General features: G+C 40.2%; 2 protein-coding genes across 3 annotated transcripts in view; both read right to left on the bottom strand.

Moving 5' to 3' along the window:
* LOC140155599 (uncharacterized) overlaps positions 1-22,985 on the bottom strand; it is a 136,027-nt gene that overhangs the window by 33,695 nt on the left and 79,347 nt on the right. The gene's annotated exons all lie outside the window — the stretch shown is intronic.
* Positions 1-22,985, bottom strand: part of LOC140155593 (kelch-like protein 15) — a 30,631-nt gene that overhangs the window by 2,565 nt on the left and 5,081 nt on the right. The window contains exons 1-2 of one of the 2 annotated variants that reach the window (XM_072178497.1): positions 1,731-2,456; positions 169-426 (exon numbers count right to left, since the gene is read on the bottom strand). In XM_072178497.1, coding sequence (XP_072034598.1) covers positions 169-426; positions 1,731-2,171 — 699 coding nt within the window. In that variant the 5' untranslated portion in view covers positions 2,172-2,456. Of the gene's footprint in view, positions 1-168; positions 427-1,730; positions 2,457-22,985 lie in introns of those variants that run through there. The other variant, XM_072178496.1, reaches the window with a different exon arrangement.

Raw genomic sequence — 22,985 nt, 5'->3', positions numbered from 1 at the left:
CGGTGGCTCGGCGCCTCTATTGAAAATTCCTGGATCCGCCCTGATAGCCCATTAAAAAATAAGCAGTTGGGGTGTGGGGTAAATCCATGCTCACTAGTGAAAACTCTAGGAGCCCCATCCCGTATGGCAAGGTCAAAATATTTTTTTCCATTCAGTATATTATCTTACCGTAATAGTACTCCTTGTTGCAAATATCTCTGGATTCTCAATAGACAGAGTGCGTTTAGATTTGGATGAAGTTTGCTTCTCAAGTACATGATTGATTAAATCTGAACATTCAGGGACTGAAGGTAGTTCAGGACTGACGAGCGTCTTGATGTGCTCTGATGATACAAGTCCAAGACGGACTTTTTGAAGGAGGTTGTATGCATGGATGCGTCTGTTAGCCCAGTCATATTTCAGCCAGTTGACAACCATCTCCAAGATCTAAACAATGCAGTAAATAAGGAAAGGCAAAGAAACAATTAAAGATCGAACCAATTCATTTCACCAGTACATGTGTACTTAGCACTACTTTCAGTTGCTATTTACTCCCGGGGTATTTACTATCCAGAGAGGTACGTGCTCGGTTGAATTCCTTGCGGCTCATAAGTCTGTGAGGGCCACAGGCTGCGGCTAACATGTACTCTCTGAGCAAAAACAGAATAGTTTTGAAAGTAATATGTTATAAAAGTCTTAACAGTGTGTCAGATGTTAGTATCGTAGCACAAAGATAGACATAACGATATATCCCTGATGCTACACATGCTACATGGCACTTATTTTCCTCATAGTGAATTTGAAGCAGCCAAGAAGTTCATTGATCGAGGTTTCTCCACATGAAATAGCAATGAATTGTTTCCGTGTTTGTTACATTAACCACCCAGGGCACTTAAGAAAGTCATTTTGGGTGGGCTCTCATTATTTACATTGTTAAATAGTCATCAATCACCATCTGATAGTATTTAGTTACTCACAGTTAGTGCGCCTGAAAAAATGGTGTCCAGATATTAACGATAGCATTAATTTTAGCGCACATTTTCGATATTTTTAAGGCTCAATTTCCCACATGGATGCATGTATAGCATGTATAGTCATTCGATAGTTAAGGCCTAAAAAAAATTGTTTGATTGGTGTAACCCGACCGACCCTAAAAATAGGCCCGAACCTAGACGTTTTTTTCTTATATTTTGGCAAAAAAATGTAAAAAATTGAAATTAAAAAAATATGTTAAAAAGTTCCAATTTACACAATTTACAGCTTAAAATGTGTGTAAAATTTTTTTTTTTAAATATAAAAAATTGCCAACTTTTTTTAAGGCCCAAGCTTAACCCTAACGCTAAACATGGTTTTTGGCTATCGCAACAGAAAGGAGGAACAAAAATGGAGAGAAGATGAACAAATTTTGACTTGGCACCCCGAATTTGAATCTTAGACCCCTCCGTGCCACGCATGCGAGATCACAAACTTGTAGCTACTGGCCCAGCCAGTGATTCCCTGGGTATATATGACTTAGGCTGATTGCATCATGCCCGACAGATGCAATGCATGCATGCACAGTGGTTTCCTTTGTAAGATTTTGTACGAGTTAGGGTTAAAGGAAGTATTTTGACAGTACTGGATGGGCAGTGGAACGAATATGGTACATCAAATATCAGCAACAGCAATTTCATTTCTGTTTTTTTCAATCCTCAAATTTAAAATGTTCATTAAATTACAACCATAAAATTCTTGATAATTATTATACAAACCTCTGTTTCATCCCCATACTTTTCTGCTTCCTCTTGCTGAAGAAACCAACTAAGAAATGTCACACTAGAGTCCTCCAGAAACACACTTGAATTCTTCAGTTCTTTAAAACGTGTCACAACAAATTTTGCTGACTCCCTGTTCAGATCTTTTACATTTGGATTAGCACTGGTACACAGATAAATCTTGTACGCATCTTCCACCGACATTGTCTCTGGTTGGTTATACCATGCATTAATAATGATCTTAGAATTGGTATCTGCCATTTCAGAGAAAGCCATGAAGTTTGCCATCTCAAAAACCTCATAGGCATGGTCCTTTACATATGACTCATTCACCAAACTCCCACTGTAAATGAAGTCCAGCAGTACCTCAAAAGCTGCAGCACTGCCATCTATTGTTATTTCACTCTCAAGTTGTTCTTTGAATCCAGATGTTAGCATCGCTGAGAAGTAGTCGCATGAAGCTGCAAGGACGGCTCTGTGCGCATTGAATGTTTTGCCCTCAATATTGATATCAATGTCACATAGTTGAGATTGATTTCAGTGGTTGTTTAAGTTCTTTAACAGCTTCTCTTGATACTTGTTATCCTTCCCAGCAGTCCTGGTGGAGTCTAATGGGACGGAAGACCACTGTCCTGCCATTTTATTATGTTAAATTCAAGTTCAATTCACCAAACTTTCCTGCATAAAAATCAAGAAAAGTATCATATTAAATTAAATTCACATACCAAACATTCCAGCAGAAAAGCAACAACAAGTTTATTTCCCGAAGGTCACACACATTTAGTTTTTGGAGCAATATTACTTAGTGTTACCACAATGCAAGCCAAACACCCGGGCCAAACATTTTTGAGCAGTCAGGCAATAGGGTAATGTACGCAGTGGCAGATCAAGGAATTTGGGAAAGGGCCGGAGCGGGGCACACTTGAAAATGGTGCCACCACTTTCACAACCACAGCATTGCACTTATACTGACAAAAGGGGTGCATGAAGGGATGTGCATAACTTTTGTGGCTGTCAGAGGTTGCCATGTTTAAATCACCACACTGTGAATATTAATCCTTAGACACCGACCGTCGCCAAACTCTTGCTGGTTTCCAATGGCGCCGGTCATAGAATATACACAAAATATATGGCGAAATCATACGTAACAAACACAAAAATCAAGTCAGAATTTGTGACTAATTGACGATTTTATGCATTTATACCACAGTTAACATAAATAAAACACATATGAAAAACATGAAATGGTGGTACTACACCCATTGATAAATTTTGTGACTAATTTTGCATTTTTTTTTTTTTTCAACTACACATTGGTAACAAAAGTTGTGTATATTATAGGGGCAAGGAATCTAATTACTTCACTGAAATTTCAGTGATGGTTCATTATGTTAAGAAATGAGGTACATTCTAGCGGTACTTCTTTTCTTATCATAAATAACATACTGCTTGTCTTGAGTCACTGAAATTCTAGTGTAGTAACTCGATTCCTTGCCCCTTGAAATTAGATGTTACTGCCAACTGCCAGGCCTAACCGAACTCGGTCTTAAGGGATCACACCACTAAACCAAGTTCCTATTTTTTTATGTGTTAAGAGGTACCTAAGAAATCGCTCATTTTCTCATGGTTAGAACCCCGCCCCCAACTCAACACAAAAGTTGACAACCATGAGAGTTACCAAATTGCGCGGAAAAGGGGTTATTTTTTTACCAGTAGCAAGAACCTTGGAATTGGCAAAATAGGGGGTATTTAATTGGCACTGTCCGTGAAATTTGACAGTGAAATTAGCAAAATAGGGGTATTTAATTTGCACTGTCCGCGTAATTAGGATAAAAGGGGTAATTGGGAAAATCCAGAAATTTTATGTCAATATTTAGTATCATTGATATTAGGGTGTTTGAAATTTTAATCGTTGAAAGCGGGTGTTTGAAATTCTAGTCATTGAAAACCGCAAAAAAGGGGTTGTTTTTTTTTTTATTTTGTCCTCGAATTTGCATGAAAAAGGGGGTTAAATTTGATGAAAATCATTGCAAAAGGGGGATTGTGAAAGATTTGATAACTCTCATGGTTGTCAACTTTTGTGTTGAGTTGGGGGGCCGGGGTTAGAACATGCTAGAGCATTCAAAACAAACATTTTCTTTGTCAAAAGATTGTGAAACCCACCATTATTTTGGTAGTTGAGTGGCTCAATTTTTCGCAGTGGGGCATTGAACATGATGTAAACCATACCAAAGCCTGATGCAGGGGTTGTGAGGGGATGTGCCCTCATATTAATTGGAAACATCAAAATAAATCTAATTGAAGCAGCATTTTGACACCAATTGTTACTATCATTACTTAAACTAGAGCTATTATACCCGTGCAAAATTATTATTATATTACCCAGTTTAAGTCCACTGGACCAGCAATGATAGCGATACTGTTTGACCCTGTTGACCCCATATAACCTTTGACCTCGGTTTGACCACGGCCCTTTAACACAATCTTATTGACTTGTCCCCCTAATTATCAATTTCAACTAAATGTATATAGTTTATAACACTCCCCTGTTCCTCCCATACGATGTGAATTTTATGAGATTTGGATCAAACCTGAATATTTGGCATTTATTTTAATTAAATTTGTCATTATTATTTTACAAACTTTCAGTTCAATTGAGCACCAGCATGATAGCGATACTGTTTTACCCTGTTGACCGCATATGACCTTTGACCCTGGTGACCTGTTGGATGACCTTTGACCTTGGATGACATTAATTAATTAATTAAATTAATTTATGTATGAATGATTCGGCAGCATGAATTTATTTAACTGACTACTCCCTTTCTTCCTTGGGTTAATATAAACACACACCACATCCCTGTAGGCTATAATATAGCAAGTACATTATGTATAAAGAACATAGACAGAAAGTGAAATACCATGGTCACTTGGGCACTGTGGATTTTTGAAAATTCACATTTTCGCCGATTTTGAGCCCAATTCTTTATCTATCTCAACCAAATGTAACCTCCGCATTCCCCTCGCATCAAGGATTCCACCCAACGAGACACAGCCCAATCGGACCAAGTTTAAAATTTGACCAAAGGTAGCTTACGACACTCTGTGTATTTTTCTTCATCCAATGTGGGAATTTGGAATGCAAGTTGACTATACGCATTTATTAGGTTTTCAAACAAATTATCATGTACAACCCAATTTTAGGCTTAATCAGCTAAAAGCGATATCATGCTAATGTATACAGATGCTTTCGAGTCATTTTAAACTTTAATTTCACCTCTTTTACTAAATTATTCACTTTTACAGCATTTTTAAAGCTTTGTCGGATATAAAATGTTTCTATTTATGACCAAATTGGTGGCATTATTTAGTTACTGGAAATTACTTTATTTTTTGATGAAATATATTTATAAAATTTCTTTGTTGCTTCTTTCATCTATTCCATCTGTTTCAATGGCAGAAATGATCAGCCACCCCCGGGCAGCCACCCTTGCAAATTAAGAAATATGATTTAGGATAAATAGCGCCACCTATAGTTTTCATTTACTTAATAATGAAGCCAATTCTATATACATCAAACAACCGTGGATGACATTAGTTGGTTCTCATGCTATACGTGCGCAAAAATAATTCAATTTGAAATTCAACTAATTTGGCTTATTTGGGCTCCCAAATTTACTGATGCTTTTAACATGGCAATGCTATGTGAAGAAGACAGGGGCATATTCAGTGGCGTAGCTGCCAGGGGGGGGGGGGGGGGTTGGCGGGGGGGGGGGCAGGGGGGCCATGCCCGGCAATGCCAATTTGGGCCCCCGCCCCATTTGGGCCCTGCCCCCCCCCCCCAGCGCAGGGCAAAATAATAAAGGAGTGAGAGAGATGGAAAAAAGGGGGAAAGAAAGAGAAAGAGAGAATCCATAGGCCAACAATATAAGGTGCGGATAGAATTTGAACAATTTTAAAATGTTGTTAAAAAATGGAACTATATTATAACAAAATGAAGTCGCTATCCCACCGAAAAAAAAAATTGGGTCAACCTTTTTGAGGAAGGGGCGGCAAAATTTTTGTTTGGTGGATTTGGGCCCCCGCCCCATACAGGCTTGCCTCCCCCCCTGGAAAAAAAATCCCAGCTACGCCACTGGGCATATTACAACATATTTTGCAACAAAAAAAGGAAAGTCCATACATTAAGTGCTGATTTGCACTAAGTATTTTCACTGGACATCTATCTATCTATACTAATAAAATACAGGGTGAGTCAAAAAAAGTGCAATATAGAAAAGAATCCATTTTTATTTAAGAACCGATTTGAACCTTTTAGGTTTTAAAACATTTTATGAATGATATATCCATTAGTGACCTTGTGTGAAAAAACCAAGGAATTAACATTTACCGTTTTGTTTTTATGACACATTTTATAGCTATACCCAATTTTAATGTTTGTCCAAGAAGCATCTAAAATTTGAATATCAGCCCACTCTGTGTATGGTAGATTTGGAACAACTGCTATTTTCTTAACTTCATTGGCATTGAAATAAAATGGAGCACCCAAATTATTATTGTCCTTGGTCTTGTTTAAGGAAAAGAAACATTATTTGTTGTTATTTTCATTTTACCTTTACTTTACAGATGTTTATTCTCTATCAAACACATATACATTTGTACGCGGATTTTTTCAAATGTCGAAATGAAATGCGCATAAATTGAAGTGGAGTGAATTATAAAATATCCAGTAAGTTTGACATATTGGGACTAAAAAACTGGAGTTGGAGTCGAGTGAGGTATGAAGGACTTAAAGTAATGTTAGAAAGTTTGTTTGAACAGAAAAAAAAATAACGCAAAAAATCAACCTTATTTAAGTTAAAGTCAGTTTCAGAGCTGGTGCCTTTATCGTGCATTGTGTGCTCTCATTCAAAATACATGGTACCTCGTGGACAAATAATGAAATTGGGTATCGTAGCAAAAGGACTCATAAAAATTAAACGGTAGATATGATTGACTTCATTTTTTCACAACAGGTGACTATTGGAAAGTTCAACGTGGTTCTTACATAAATATCGATTCTTTGCTCTATTGCACTTTTTTTGACTCACCCTGTAATAAGCGGTCTCTATCTGTCTATCTGTGTATCTGTGTATCTATCTGTCTGTCTGTCTGTCCGGCTATGCGTTTACAAGACTTCGACGATCGTGCTGAAATTGGGAAAAGCATGTTGGCCATGTGGTTTTGAGGGTCATCGGAGGTCAAGGTCAAAGGTCAAAATTTCAAACTTTGTCCAATCAGGCCCAAATTTGGTGGGTGGAATCCTTGATAGGAGGGAATATAATGCTGTAAATAAAATCAAGGTCAACCGAGGTCAAAGGTCATTACGGAGGGGTCAAATTTCAAACTTTGTCCAATCGGGCTCAAACTTGGTGGGTCGAAACCTTCGTTTGAGGGGAGCATGAAAAACATTATATGGAGGTCATCCGAGGTCAAAGGTCAAAGGTCATGGATTTCAAACTTTGTCCTATCGGGCTCAAAATTGGTGGGTGGAATCCTTGATGCGAGGGAATATATGCTAAAATAAAATTGAGGTCAACCAAGGTCAAAGGTCATGTAGGGGATAAATTTAAACTTTACCCTATTGGGCTTAAACTTGATAGGTGGAATCCTTTGTATGAGGGGGGCATGAAAAAAATTACACCAAGGTCATCTGGGGTCAAACAGAAATGCTATCATGCCGGTGCTCTCACAGCATCAGGGCTCTCACAGCTGCAGGTGCACTAGTACTAATAAAATAATAAGCGGTCTCTATCTGTCTATCTGTGTATCTATCTATCTGTCTGTCTGTCCGGCTATGCGTTTATACGCACTTGACGCATCGCGCTGAAATTTGGGATATAGATAGGTATTGGGAAAAGCATGTTGGCCATGTGGTTTTGAAGGTCATCGGAGGTCAAGGTCAAAGGTCAAAATTTCAAACTTTGTCCGATCGGGCCCAAACTTGGTGGGTGGAATCCTTGATAGGAGGGGAATGTAATGCGCGAAATAAAATCGAGGTCAACCGAGGTCAAAGGTCATTACGGAGGGGTCAAATTTCAAACTTTGCCCGATCGGGCTCAAATTTGGTGGGTCGAAACCTTCGTATGAGGGGAGCATGAAAAACATTATATGGAGGTCATCCGAGGTCCAAGGTCAAAGGTCATGGATTTCAGACTTTGTCCTATCGGGTTCGAACTTGGTGGGTGCAATCCTTATACGAGGGGAATATTATATGCGCAAAACAAAATTGAGGTCAACCGAGGTCAAAGGTCATGTAGGGGCTAAATTTTAACTTTGCCCTATTCGGCTTAAACTTGATAGGTGGAATCCTTTGTATGAGGGAGCATGAAAATAGGTCATCCAAGTTCAAAGGTCATCTGGGGTCAAACAGTATCGCTATCATGCCAGTGCTCTCACAGCATCTGGGCTCTCATAGCCGCAGGTGCACTAGTACTAATAAAATAATGAGCTCTGTCTGTCTGTCTATCCGGCTATGCGTTTCGCCGCGCTTCGACGCATCGTTCCGATATTTGGGATATAGATAGGTATCGGGCAATCCACGTTTATGGGGTGGTTTGAAAGGTCATCGGAGGTCAAGGTCAAAGGTCAAATTTTAAACTTTGTCCGATCGGGCCCAAATTTGGTGGGTGGAATCCTTGATACAAGGGGAATATAATGCGCGAAATAAAATCGAGGTCAACCGAGGTCAAAGGTCATTATGGAGGGGTCAAACTTCAAACTTTGTCTGATGGGGCTCAAATTTGGTGGGTGGAATCCTTGATACGAGGGGAATATATGCCCAAATAAAATTGAGGTCAAGCGAGGTCAAAGGTCATTATGGAGGGGTCAAATTTCAAACTTTGTCCGATCGGGCTCAAATTTGGTGGGTGGAATCCTTGATACGAGGGGAATATATGGCCGAAATAAAATTGAGGTCAAGCGAGGTCAAAGGTCATTACGGAGGGGTCCAATTTCAAACTTTGTCCGATCGGGCTCAAACTTGGTAGGTGGAATCCTTGATACGAGGGGATTACATGCCCGAGATACAATTGAGGTCAACCAAGGTCAAATGTCATTATGGAGGGGTCAAATTTCAAGCTTTGTCCGATCAGGCCCAAACTTGGTAGGTGGAATCCTTGGTACGATTGCGAGGGGAATACATGCCCGAAATAAAATTGAGGTCAACCGAGGTCAAAGGTCATCACAGAGGGTTTCAAATTTCAAAGGTCATCCAGGAGCTACATTTTAAACTTTATCTGATTTGGCTTAAACTTGGTGAAAGTAATTCTCGGCTTAAACTTGGTGAAAGTAATTCTCCATATCATGGGAGCACTATCACGGCTACAGGTGCACTAGTAGACATAACAATTGCATGACATCGTCCCTCAGATTAGAGAGAAATTATTGTTTTGATCAGCAGTGAGGATTTAAACATACTACTTCAGACTACACCAAGTATTCCAGTACGAACTGTAGAGCAGCACTCAATCATTTTCATGAACATTGTTACCTGTTTACATGTTTTTCAATAAATGAAAACTATTATTAAGCAGTGGTGTAACCAGTGGAGGGGGTCTTAGGGCTGTAACCCCCCTCCTCACACAGACATACATCACAGTCCATCAATAGGCCTATATCACAGATATCATGCTTCATCAGGCATGACTTATAACAAGGCTGTCAACACACCACTCTTCGCCATACATACATTCTCCCAGCCACATTTCCCTAACATAATATGAAATTTAAAAAATAAATGAAATTTATTTTGTCAGAGGCGCTGGCGGGGTTCGAACCCACGCTGCACTCAGCCGCTATAATGTACTCCTATACGATATTGACATAACACCAGCGCCTTTAGACCGCTTCGGCTATCAGGCTTGATGGTGTCATGATGAAAATTTAAAAATATAATCGCAACTTCATTACTTCAACATACCAAGTGACAAGCAAAGACAGAAAACGTAACATATTTTGGAATTTCATTTGTTTAAAAACATTAATGTGTATTAATAGCGCTGAATTGTTGATAACTATGTGTTTTATAAATGAGGCTATACACGCACAATAGTCGGGACAATAGTATATCGATTTTGATTCACATCGCATGCTACTTAACTCGCCAGTATACTAAAAGCATAGATTATCAATGTGGCGTGGCCTACCATTTTCTTGTAGCTTCTTTTATACACGCCGATGTTTTCATCAATTATACAATTAACCCACATTAGACCCATAATTTTATTTCAGGAAATAAAAGATTAGATTACCATAAAAACGAAACAGTAATCATTTGTTGGGTCTAATGTCATTTATACATGGAATTTTCAACGCTTTTTCTATCGCCATTCTCGCCAATTAAAAAAATATTTTAAGGGTATATAATTGAAATAAAATTCTCTGCCTCATGAACGACATCAAATGTGCCACAATTGGGTATCACGAATCGTTATATATGATGTGCAGTTAATATTCATATTTTCTTTTATACAGAGGATGCTTCAGTTTTGACAGGAAAAATATTTTCTTGAAAACCCTCCACTCGGTTATTTTAAAAAGGTAACCACGCTCCCTAGAATGTGCAATAAATTAGCATTAAAATTTTTCTTATTCTAACAGCAAGCGTTTCTAGAATGCATTATGGCGAAATGTGGTGTGGGCTGTCAATAGGTAAATTGTCTCAACTTTGGTTTGGGTGGGGATGTGCGGCTGGGACTCTGAACTAAATTTGACGAAAAATAGACCCGAAATAATATACCAATGAAAAATTGGCACTTTTTGGAATTAATGTGTGAAAAACACCCTTTCTTTAACCAAATGTTCATGAAATTGAGGGTCATTCATAACCTCATGAATAAACGTGATACATGCGAATGCGATCGAATCATTTTTATTTATTTGCCAAAACGCAAACGCTGAGTGTGGTTACTAATATTCGACAGTGGATCTCCGCACCGTCAGCGTAAATATTAGTAAACTCCGCACGCGCTGTGTTGTGCATCGAACAAACTTGCTCAAAAGGTTCCACAGGCAAAATGTTTAGATTTTTCACAATGCCCTCCAAATAACCAATGCAGTTATTAACCTCTAATCAATCAACCAAATGGCTGCAAATGAACCCAGGGTCTAAACTAAATGACTGAAAATTCACCCCAAATGCAGCATATCCCCGTATCCTCATTTCCAAGACCTCACCCTATTATTCTGCAAGATGCTCACACTCATAGCCATTCAGAAACAGCATTGTACATTACATTTGGTACTGGGTATGACACCTTAGGCTTACCATGCTTGCCTCCAGTCTAAACTCCTCAATATTTAGGGAGGTACGTCAAGATCACAGTATCACATGAAATTTCCCATATTTGACTTAATTTCTATGGAATAAAAACTTGTACTTGTAATTGCAGAGATCTTTTTGAGGCTTGAGGCTGTTGGCAATTGTTGAATAACACCTGGCATCTATTACTAAACTTTTATTATTTTCTCACATGGAAAACTGATCTATTTTTGGTTTTGATTGTTATCAAAGTTCCTTTTTGAGTTGCAATTTGACCATGTACATGTATACATGTACAAGAAAATTGTACAAAAAGAGCTTGTACTTACCCCTGTATGGGCTCTGTATAATAATTGCTGCCAGACCGTTCTTCTTCTCTTCTCATGTATAAGACTGTACTATGCATGCAATGTGAGGTACACTCCTCCTTCATATAGCTCACATAGAGGAAGAAAGCTAGTGGCCTACTGGGCCAACAACAGTGTAACACTGATCAGTACCACATAGTATTAATATATAGTCAGCTTGCCAATTTCTCAAACATGTGCAATAGCAACATTTGTAAACACTGAATGACATCATACCTATTTATAGAAGTGACACTATCTATACATTGCATTGTATAATAAAAAAATTCCTTTAAAAAAGGAATGGGCGCCCAAATGGGAGCTTGGATGTGATGTGCTAAAGATGTACTCGATTGGATACATTTTTTTTCTAAAAACAATAATGTAACATTAGCATAGTAAGCAAAGAAAGATTAAGAAATGTAAAGCATATTTATTGCAGTGAGAGAGGTGTAAAATCGTACTGCATTGGGAAGAAAGCGGTTGGTTTCAAATAAAAAGGAATAAAGATCCGGTTACCATTTTGGTTACTATTGTTAGGAAATCATGTTGTGGGGGGATGCTGGAGCAGAATTATTTTATTTAGAATATAGGTTTGCATATTTAATTCTTAAAGGGTTGTTTTCCAAGTAGTGTACATATGATAACTGTCGGTTGTAATACCTGACAATATTGCATGCCTGGTTATTGATGTAACAGAAAGGCGCTGCGGATTGAACTTGTTTAACATGTTTAAGTCATACGTCACAGCGTATTGGGTGTTTTTATTAACCCAATAATTTTGTATTTTAAGATGACAAGCCTATACGCACAGGATTTTTTTAAAGGTTAATGTTTTAAATAACACAACAAATGTCCATTTCCAGGGATAAGAGACCATCCATCCTTTTTTTTTTTAAATAAGAAACCATGTTTATTGATGGAATTCCTGGCTCCTTGATCGACAAAGTAGCTTTTTTGGATCAATGCCACATCAAATCGTGCCACTCCTCACCTGGATCATACTCTACAATCGTAATAGCGCCATCTCTGAAAGCGTTTTTAGAAGACCAAAAGGCATTTTTATTAATTTTGTATTTCAAGTGTTAATTCCCGCAGTATATAGAACTACTTTACTTGCATTCAATGCATATTAGTAAACAGTAATAAAATCAAAACCAAAACCAAGCAGTCTGTTTTTATTTCTAAGCTGGGCATACTTTTAAGCAAAACTGCGAAGTAAATCTCAGACAGCAAGTGGCATGATGGTCGGAGAGAGCTGGCAAAACCGCTCAGCCATATGGCATTTTCCATACACTCGGTTAGTTTTGTGGGGTTCATTATCGAACCCCAACGGTTTTAGCTTGTATCAATATTATTTATTAACACAGGCCTGCTTATTTGTGATATTTTAAGCATTTTAAAATTTCAAAATAATCCCATTCAATTACACGGTTGACAACGGAAATGTACTGAATTTAGAGAATGCACAGCGTTCACCACCTGGTAAATCTAGCAAGACTGAAATTAGAAGCTTTTTGCAAAGTCAAGCCAAATAAGGGGCCCGTCGTAGCAGGCGCCCCAAAAACTCAGAAAGTAGATGTGATCAGCTTGCCAATTTCTCAAACATGTGCAATAGCAACATTTGTAAACAATGAATGACATCATACCTATTTATAGAAGTGACACTATACATTGCATTGTACCTATTTATAGAAGTGACCCCGGAAGTGACACTATACATTGCATTGTAAACTGAAAAAGTAGATGTGATCAGCAATTTATCAGCCCATGTACCGTATTTCTCAGAAGGCATCGCCATTTAGGAGTTCTTTTTCAGTCAAATCCTTAGATGTTTAGGGTTAGTAATATTATTGTTTGACTGAGTGAGTTTGCACTAATTTGATAAAAATCACCACTTTTTAATTCATTCTTGTTATTTTTGTGCATGTTTTCATTAGTATCTATAGGTCTGCAACATCAAAAACACCTTGAGTATCAAATTAGCTAATTTTCCTGTTTATGCCACTTAGGGTATAAATTAGATATTTCTCAGTTAACGACATTTGGGGTATGGTTTTTGCATGTGCTATCATACTGCTATGCCATTTAGGGTAGGATTTTGTGTGTGGTTCGCCATTAAGGGGTGCAATTTGGTTATGTGAAAAAATGATGCAAAAAGGGGGGCCCTTAAAGATTTTGATCCTCCTAAGGCTGCGTTCACATAGAAGTATACTATTCGGGTATACGGTGCACGCTTTTACAGGTGCACGCAGATATAGTTCAATCGAGCAAGGCAATTTCATAGTACCGGGTCACATAAGGCTACGATCGCATAGAAGTATACTATTCGGGTATATACGATGCACGCTTTGCAGGTGCACGCGTCTAGATTAAATCGAGCAAGGTAATTTCATAGTACCGGGTCACATAAGAGCTTATTCGAAAAGGCCGTATACCTGCGTGATAGTATAGTATAGTGGGAATCGCGTGTTCGATTTTAGTGCAGCGTATACCGTCCAAATTTAAAAACCTAAACCATATGTGGGCAAATTCATTTTTTTAATAGATGCACTATCTAATTCTGCACATTATGACACCTCATTGAATGCAATGTGACCTCAAGAAGTAAAGTTACAAGCATTTGATAAGACGAAGAAAATGGGTAAACTGACATACTAGCTATTAGCTATATGAAATACGCTCATTCGATCAGGCTGAGTTCACATAGTATACTCCTATATGAACTCAGCCTGATCGAATGAGCGATTTCGATAGCTTAATACCGTATACCGTGATACTTCTTCTATGTGAACTCAGCCTAAGGGAAGCCCTGAAAAAAATTACCACAAATTTTCCTGGGAAAATTGAGTTTATATGCTTTTCTATGGGGTTGACCCCTAATTTTCATGTCAAATAGGGGGGGGCTAAAATATTTACATCAGGCCCCCCTAATAAGTGTTTGTGAACAGTCCCTAAAAGACATAGGCCCTCTCTGACATTACAAAATCCCCCAGTTCTTCTGCTCAAAGGCCGCTTTGCAGCTGTGCACCGAACTGGAACCAGTTCTGAACCTATATGGCCATTACTGCTGGTGAGTGTTTCTACATTATGTGACCGCACACCACAAATGAGCCGTAAAGTCGGCAAATTGTATTCCGAGTTACAGTGCAAAATGTGCATCATATTCGTAGGCATTAGGTACCTCAAGTTGGTGCTATATATGTAGATTATCTCATTTTGGTAGTGCCAGTCAAACACCTTTTAAAATAATCAATAATCCTGTTGTTGAAGAGGATAATAAGTCTATAGAATTCTTAAATAGCTCTAGTCTTTGTTTGCTTCTGCTAAATCCTGTTTTAAGTGGTAGGTTACAAAACATTGTATTTTGTCCAGGTATGTATAACCAACAATTAACAATGAGCAGACATTCCTGAACCTCTTTGACTTTGGGATGATTTGAAACGACCACCAATTATGACTATTTGATATTTATTACCAGCAATGTGGAAAAAGAGACACATGTAGAACCGAAATAAGGTACCATTTTTTGAAGCAGCAAAGTTCAACAAACCATAACCCCGCTTCTGGATATCGTTTGAAGTCAAATAATATACCATTTAAAAGCTTATGATATATTTTTTCTAAACACGAAATAAAACAAAATTGACTGGGGCCGACTTTACGGCTCATTCGTGGTGTATGGTCACATATTATATTTCTATACATTTTTTAGAATGAACACCAAATTTAATATTATTTAAGACTGAACTTTGATCTTGACCTTAAAAGTTACCCAAAGTTAAAGCCATAATGTGTGATTTGCTCCACAGCGACACCCTCAATTTTTCTCGAATTACTTTTTGCATAATGCCCACTGGTGTACTAAAATACCATGTGTAAAGCATGGAAGTGCTTTAATTACAGTAAAAGTTTTTGTATTAAAACCGGAGATCTCCGGTTTTATTCAAAGTTCACTGATCGAGTGCTTGCTAACACGTCCCGTGAATGTCAGCTCATGTGTACACACGTGACACGTGGTATGCACATCGCTGTTTGTCGTACGTCTTCATATTTACTGAGCGCACCGCTATTCGTCTTGTTTGTTCATCCCAGCTGCACGATGTTCCGTGAAGTATACACGTAATATGATTGTAGAGCTAATACACGCATTGTAGGTGCTGGAATGAAATCGCAATTTTCTTTGTTTCACCTCATTTGTTTGGCTTAAAATTCAAAGATGGCAATCATGGCAATGTGATCAGTGAAAAGCAACATTTAAATAGGAATCTATTCTTTGTGCAAATCACACATTATGGCTTTAATGTCCTTTTAGTGCTTAAACATTGTATCCCACATCAATGTACATCAGAGCACACCCAATTTGAACCACATACAATACAGTTAGCACAAAAGCCTAGTACCAAATTCATAAAAAAATAATGAGGCTTACCCTGCTAAGGGACCATTCACAAACACTTGTTAGGGGGGCCTGATGCAAAAAGGGGGCCCTAAAAAATGTTGACCCTCCTAAGGGGGGGGGGGGCCTGAAAAAAATGAAATTTTTCTGGAAAAATCAAGTTTATATGCTTTTCTATGGGATTGACCCACAGTTGTCATGTCAAAAAGAGAGGGACCTGAAATTTTCGAGGTCTGTAAAGGGGGGGGGCCGAAAATTTTTTGTGATCAAATTTTTTTGCATCAGGCCCCCCTTACAAGTGTTTGTGAACGGTCCCTAAGTATGGGCATCAATCCTGGGTGGTGGGCTTCAATCCTGGGGGAAGCTGAGCCCACACTTTTTTTGGGAAATTAACTGGGTTTTTTCAGAGCCACTTTTGATAAACACACCACTGCTGCTTTGATATGCATGTCAAGTACAAATCTATGAAGCAACACTAAACTGCAAAAGCCAAAACCAAAAGTCTACATTACTCCCCATTCCAGAAAAATACAGAACTAATTTTTTGGTAAAATATTATCACGTTCTGCCAAATGAAACATAGCTCAATCCTAATCATTCATTTAGTCCTACCTGGAGATAAAAGAAAAAGTTCACTATTTTACCAATTTCTTGAAAAAAGAGCCAAAAACATGCACTTTGGTATATTTTCTGACAATTGAGTCACAAAAATCAAAGACTTGGAACAAGTCTAAGCACTCAAAATCTTGCATGCCAAAATTTTGTTATAATTTTCACTTTTTTGTGTTACTTTAATTAAATGATTGGTTATAAGAATGAAACATGTCTTTTTCAATAGAATGCAGAAACTGAAATTAGACTTAGCACAAGTCTTTGGGTTTGATTATCACAACATACGAAAAACACCCTAAAATCGCATGTCTAAGCAAGCACTCAAAATCTTGCGTATATGCCGAAATTTTGCTCTAATTTTCACTTTTTTGTGTTACTTCAATTAAATGATTGGTTATAAGAATGAAACATGTCTTTTTCAAAAATTAGAATGCATAAATTGAATAAGTTTAAGTACAAGTCTTTGGGCTTGATTGTCAAAGCATACGAAAAACATCCTAAAATCACATGTTTTTTGGCCCTTATTTCCCAAAATTGGCCAAATATCAAAACTTTTATTACTAGTTAGGACTAACTAAAGGATTAAGATGTAGCTATGTTTCAAAACAGGATAATATTTTTTTAATCCCGAAAAATTAGTTCTGTATTTTTCTGGAACAGGGAGTAGTACCCATAGCTATGTTGACATTAAGTCAACCTATAATGTCAAGAGTGCTTTCAAGAGGATTCTGTTCACAAATGACAACTCTACAAACTACACGGATGCTACAGGCTCAATAATATCGAGATTCATCATCTAATAACTTGTTTTTGTCAAAGGTAAACCATACCGCGTTGCTTGATATGTCACCACCATACCAATGACCATTAAATGTGCTCTCTACTCTTACATCGCCATCTGGGTCAATCGTGTAATGTGTCTTGTACACAAACCCGTTCACAACTTCAAACACCTCATCATATATACGGAATATAAGTCCGGAAGGATTATGTATACCATCCGGGATACCATCTTGACTGATGCCTTCTCCAATGGTTACTGTAATGTCATCTTCATTGTCCTGAATATTCAGGGTAGTGACTGAAGTCCCATCCCGTAGGAATCCCCTAGGAAATAGTATCGCTCTCTCAGTAAACAGGATGATATAGCACTGCTCATTGTAACTAAAAAGCTGTGATTTCTTCAATCTACTTTCAAGGGCTGCTTCATGTACTACAATAGATTGCCAGTTCTGTGTTTCAGGGTGGAAGATCATGATCACATGTTTATAGGTGTTTGGGGTTTCAGATACCTTTCGTATGCCATACACTAAGAGCTTTCCTCTGAAAGCCACAGCAGATACATGATGGTACATTTCTGGAAGTGATTTCACAAGTTCCCAATTCTTTGAAGCCAAATTGTAGCGCTCTACATCACGGATCATTGGGTAAAATGTGTTGTAGCCACCTATAGCATAGATGAACCCATCCAAATATACACACAGAAAGTCACTCCTAGCCGTCTTCATTGGTGCCAACGAATGCCAAACATTTTGATCTGCATCGTACTGAAAGAAGAGGTTTTTGAATTCCCGATCAAGGTCATAAGGTCGCTGAAAATCTTCATCAAATCTGTCATATGGTTCTGTATCAAGATCAGGATCAAGCTCAGGACCAAAATCCCTTGTTTTCTCCACACCTCCTAGTGCATACAAATCACCATCAACTGTGATCAAGGAATGGCCAGAGGTTTTCATAGGTAGTGCAGTCATATCCGCCATTTCTATCCATCTGTTTCTGTTTAGGAAATGTGATACATTGATCATTTCCGTTCTTTTATGTATCACGCTCTCGTCTATTTGAAGTAATGTTGCAACAGGAGCCTGTACAAAGAAAATAATCCATTTAATATGTTCTTAAACTTCATGATTTGAATCCTTCAAGTGAACACAGTACCCAGTGTTTTATAGCTTATCCGAAATTTTGACCGATGGCATTATACCATTTTATAGTCAAACACCTTAGTTCACACTTATTATACCATGACTAAAATATGTTCCTTCATAGGGCAAGTTTGTTCTTTCCGGACCACCGTAATCTTGTGAATCTGGAAAAAAATTCCACTGTACAAAAGTATACCAACCTTAATTTTGGAAATTCCAGAAAAAGGTTACTTTTTGACATTCTGAAAAGTTTTTAAACACTTTCTACACACTTCTAAACTGTTTTAAAACATGAATAAAGTGATTCAGTAGGTAACTATTAAGCTAATTAAAAAACATAACATTTGGACTTGTACTACTATATGTCTTTACAGATCCGTTTCGTAAAGGCCATTAGGCCCTCACTCTTATGAAGACTCAATGCATAATGATTACAAAATATATATACACATACCAGTGGCAATGTTACATGTACACTCTGTTAATTTCACTAAAGAGATTACAATAATCCTCTTGAGGATCATGCATACTGAATATTTTTGACAAATTAAGGGCTCTGGAATGAGCGTTTCGACAGTATTTTTGTGGGACATAAGAGTACATCAGACATATCGAATAATTGCATTCTGAATATATGAAGAATGTCCATCTGATATCAAATAATTTTGATTTTTTGAAATTTGTGATAAACTACAAATTTTATGACAAATTATTAACATTCGATATTTTTAAAATTTTTGATATATAACAGTCCTCGAAGTAAACTTTATAAATCTAAAGATATATAATTATAAATCCGACGATCAATTGAAAATTTTAACCTTTTATATTGAAGATATGCATTTTTTTCCCCAAAAGACCTATTTTTTATTTGGTGGTTTTTGGGAAAAAATCCATATCTTCAATATAAAAGGTCAACATTTTCAATTGATCGTCGGCCTTTCACCCCAGCTTCATACACTTTAAGTATATCATCAGATTAATAAAGTTTACTTCGAGGACTGTTAAATATCAATTTTTAACCATTTGATATAAAATGTGTATTATATTGTGAATTTCAAACAATCAAAATTAGTCCCAAACAAAAATGTTTGGTAGACTCATAACCGGTGCGATCTTACCTTTCCGATGTTGATTAAGATACTTCTTGCATCGATCCCGAAATGCGGAAAAAACCAATAGTCATTTTGTCCCACATAAATGAATAAATAACAAAAACCCCCCGATCCCCCGAGTGGACTCACCCATTCGGTGACGCCACACGATAATCATCCCTTATCCGACTTGGGCAGCCCCTACTCGCCAAACTTGTAGGGGCGGCCAAGGTCGGGATAATCAACATCGGAAAGGTAAGATCGCACCGGTTATGAGTCTACCAAACATTTTGTTTGGGACTAGACTCAGTACACCGGTCGATCTTACCGTTTCCGATGTTGATTAAGATACTTCTTGCATCAACATCTGAAGATCGATCTAGCAAGTAACCGACGGATGGAGGTACAAGATTGGCCAGCATCTGATAAGGATCGGGAGAGTGGGTAGCATGGTAATCGCGAGGTCAAACTATTTCCCCCCCTCACGGCCGGGAAACAGAAAGACTACGTGAACAGACCAAGTCCCCTGCACTGAAAGTTCAGTGGTTAAGAATAGAACCACTGGTTCTTACCATGTTGGAATTCTGATTGTCCGCGAAACACCTGATACCCAACCACCATATTATCTCCGCAGAATGGCCCTGGAGAACTTATCGCCTGGTCGTTGGTTTACGCTTTTTTGTAGTAAACCGTGGAAAAGGACGACGGGTTCTTCCAAGACACAGCCTGACAAATCTCTTCTATGGGGACCCCCTATGGTAGGCCCACGAAGATGAGATAGATCTGGTTGAGTGGGCCTTGGGGCGGCGCCTTTGCCGCCCCGAGTCCACTCAACACCTGGACCAGCCACCGTGCCAGAGTCTGTTTAGCGGCTGGACCGTGCGGTTCTGCGTGAGTGATAAATAAGCGGTCATGAGCCCCTCTTAAGGTTTGTGTTCGCCAAGGTAGTGCTGTAGCGCCTCACCGGGCACCACAACCTGTCTTCGACTATTGATGCCCAACCCTGCCCAATACTGGGGAGGAAGAGGGCGAGTGTCGGAATGTACTTCGCCATTTTTGCAAGGAAATCCGGCGAAGAAACAGCGTCGCTCCGTTGTTAGTAATCACGAGGCTGACTTCGAGACTGCGTGCAACTCTGAGCAGCGCCGTCCCCGAAGCCAACGCCAGAAGAAAGGCCGCTTAAGAGTGACGTGATTTAAGGGTCGCTTTTGATAGGGGCTCAAAAGGGGGACCCTTAATATACTCCAAGACTGTGTTGAGGTCCCATGGAGGGACCACCTTCCTTTCCGGCGGGTGCTCGTTGAACATACCGTCGAGAAGAAGACTTAGGGACCCATCTGAATTGATAGTCGACCCGTCTTCAAATCCCCGATGAATCGAGAGAATGGCTGACTTATAGTTGGCTATCGTTGCCTGCTGAAGTCCTGACCTGAACTTTTCTGTCAGAAAATCTGCCACTAGAGGCACAGGGGCTCTAGTGGGAGATGTATTTCTCTCATCGCACCATGCGTAGTAGGGAGCCAAACGCTGACTATACGTGACGGAGGGTAGACTCTCGTCTACCCCGGCGATGAGAGAAGCAGCGTCTGATGGAAAGCCTCCCTCCGCCGCACGGTCCATGACGAGGGCCGTCGCGCTAACTGCAGGTGCTCTAGTGGTAGACTTGGTACCTCTCCTCCGGCATCCGGAGTAGATTTGGTAACTCGGGGAGTACTCGCGGCTGAGCCGCGAGTAGATCCACCATCGGTCGAAACCACAGGTGTTTCGGCCAGAACGGTGCTATCAGAATGACGTTGCAATCCTCCCTCCCGATCTTGGTCACCACCCTTGCGAGCAGTGAGATCGGGGAAAGCGTAAGCAGTCATTCCTCCCCAGTCTCACGGACAGAGCGCCCACGGCGACGCCTGTGGGTCTGCGACCCTTGAGCAATACACCGGCAGCTGATGATTTCGATGAGATGCGAACAAATCTATCGAGGGGTGGTACATCACCTCGAAGATCGCCTGGGCGACCTGCGGAGCAAGGGACCATTCTGTAGGTCCCGACACCTGTCCTCGTGACAGATCGTCCGCGAGGATGTTCGTGACTCCCGCTATGGGCATCTCTATCAACGTACTCTGCCTGGCCTTGCACCACCCTATCAGGCGTGAGTGCGTGCAGGCATAACTGTGGTGACCTGGTGCCCCTTGTCTGTTGAGGTAGGCCACCACGGTTGTGTTGTCTGTTTGGACAACGATATGAGATCCCACGATCACCTTCTCGAAATGCTGGAGAGTTCTCTCCACTGCCCAAAGTTCGAGAAGGTTGATATGGAACTCCGTCTCCGTGGCCGACCATAGGCCCGAGACTGAGTCCCGTGGATGTGGCCCCCCAGCCCAGCTTTGACGCGTGGCGGTCGTCACTACGTGACGCACGCGCTGGTGCAGGAAACCTGACACCTTGAGTCAAATTGGGCTGATGGGTCCACCACCAGAGTTCCTCTCGCGATCTCCGACATCGAACCGCGAGGGATATTGGGTGACGACTGGGCCTGTAAAAGGCTAGAAGGTGTAGTTGTATAGGCCTCATGTGAAAGCGGCAGTGCGGTACGAGGTCTACCATACTGGCCATAAGGCCCAAAACCTTCATCCATGCCACAGCGGTGCCCCTCTGACTCGCCAAGAGTCGGGCACACCTCGCCATGTTCGCACCCTCTCGGTGAGGGCACCGCGATCCCCTCCTTGAGGTTGATCTGGGCCCCTAAGAATAGTGGTGTCATGCGTCGGGACCAAATTGGATTTCTTGACGTTGATCAGAAATCCCAGGTCCCGCACCGCACGGACTACTAACTCCACGAGACACTGTGTCTCCAGCGGGTGCGTCCGTAAATGAACCAATCGTCCCAGGTAGCAACACATGTTGACTCCCCTGCGCTTCAGGTACGCTGCCACCGCCCTGACCAGGAGTGTAAACACTCTGGGGAGGTGGACAAGCGAATGGCAGGCATCGAAACTGGTAAGTTTGACCCTGTACCTTGAAGCGTAGAAACCTCTGATCTTGAGGTGCGATCGGAACATGCAGATATGCGTCCGAGAGATCTAGCGATGCCGCCCACATACCCTTGATGGGGCAGGCTAGCACCGGCGAGAGTCTCCATTCTGAACCTCTTGGGCCTGATGAACTCGCTCAACGGCTTGAGGTTCAGAATGGCCTCCAGTCGCCGGGTCTTCTTTGGAGCCAGAAAAAGCGTGCTCCAAAACCCCTTGGTGAAAGGGGGTAGACCGGGACAATCGCTTGCTTCGTGAGAAGCTGAGTGACCTCTGATAGTAGTGCCCGACGCTGGGGGCCGTCTGGCGGCACTACTGTGGACCTCTGAATCGTGCAGGCGCAAGAGGGGTGGCTGGTAAATTCCAGCCTGTAACCCCCACTGACCACTGACAATACCCAGGGCGCCCGGTGAGATGGCATGCCATCTCTGGGCGTAATGCACAGCGGCCGCCCACAGGGGAATCCCCTGTGGAAGTCCAAGGCCTGCCGGCATGGACTGTCGACCGCCCGTGCCCTCAGGACCGATCTGGTTTGCCACCCTTAGAAGAAC

The sequence above is a fragment of the Amphiura filiformis genome, chromosome 6, assembly GCF_039555335.1.
Source record: "Amphiura filiformis chromosome 6, Afil_fr2py, whole genome shotgun sequence".
NCBI classification, from domain to species: Eukaryota; Metazoa; Echinodermata; class Ophiuroidea; order Amphilepidida; family Amphiuridae; genus Amphiura; species Amphiura filiformis.
Note: the sequence above shows the minus strand (reverse complement) of the source record. Positions and strands in the feature narration are given on the sequence as shown.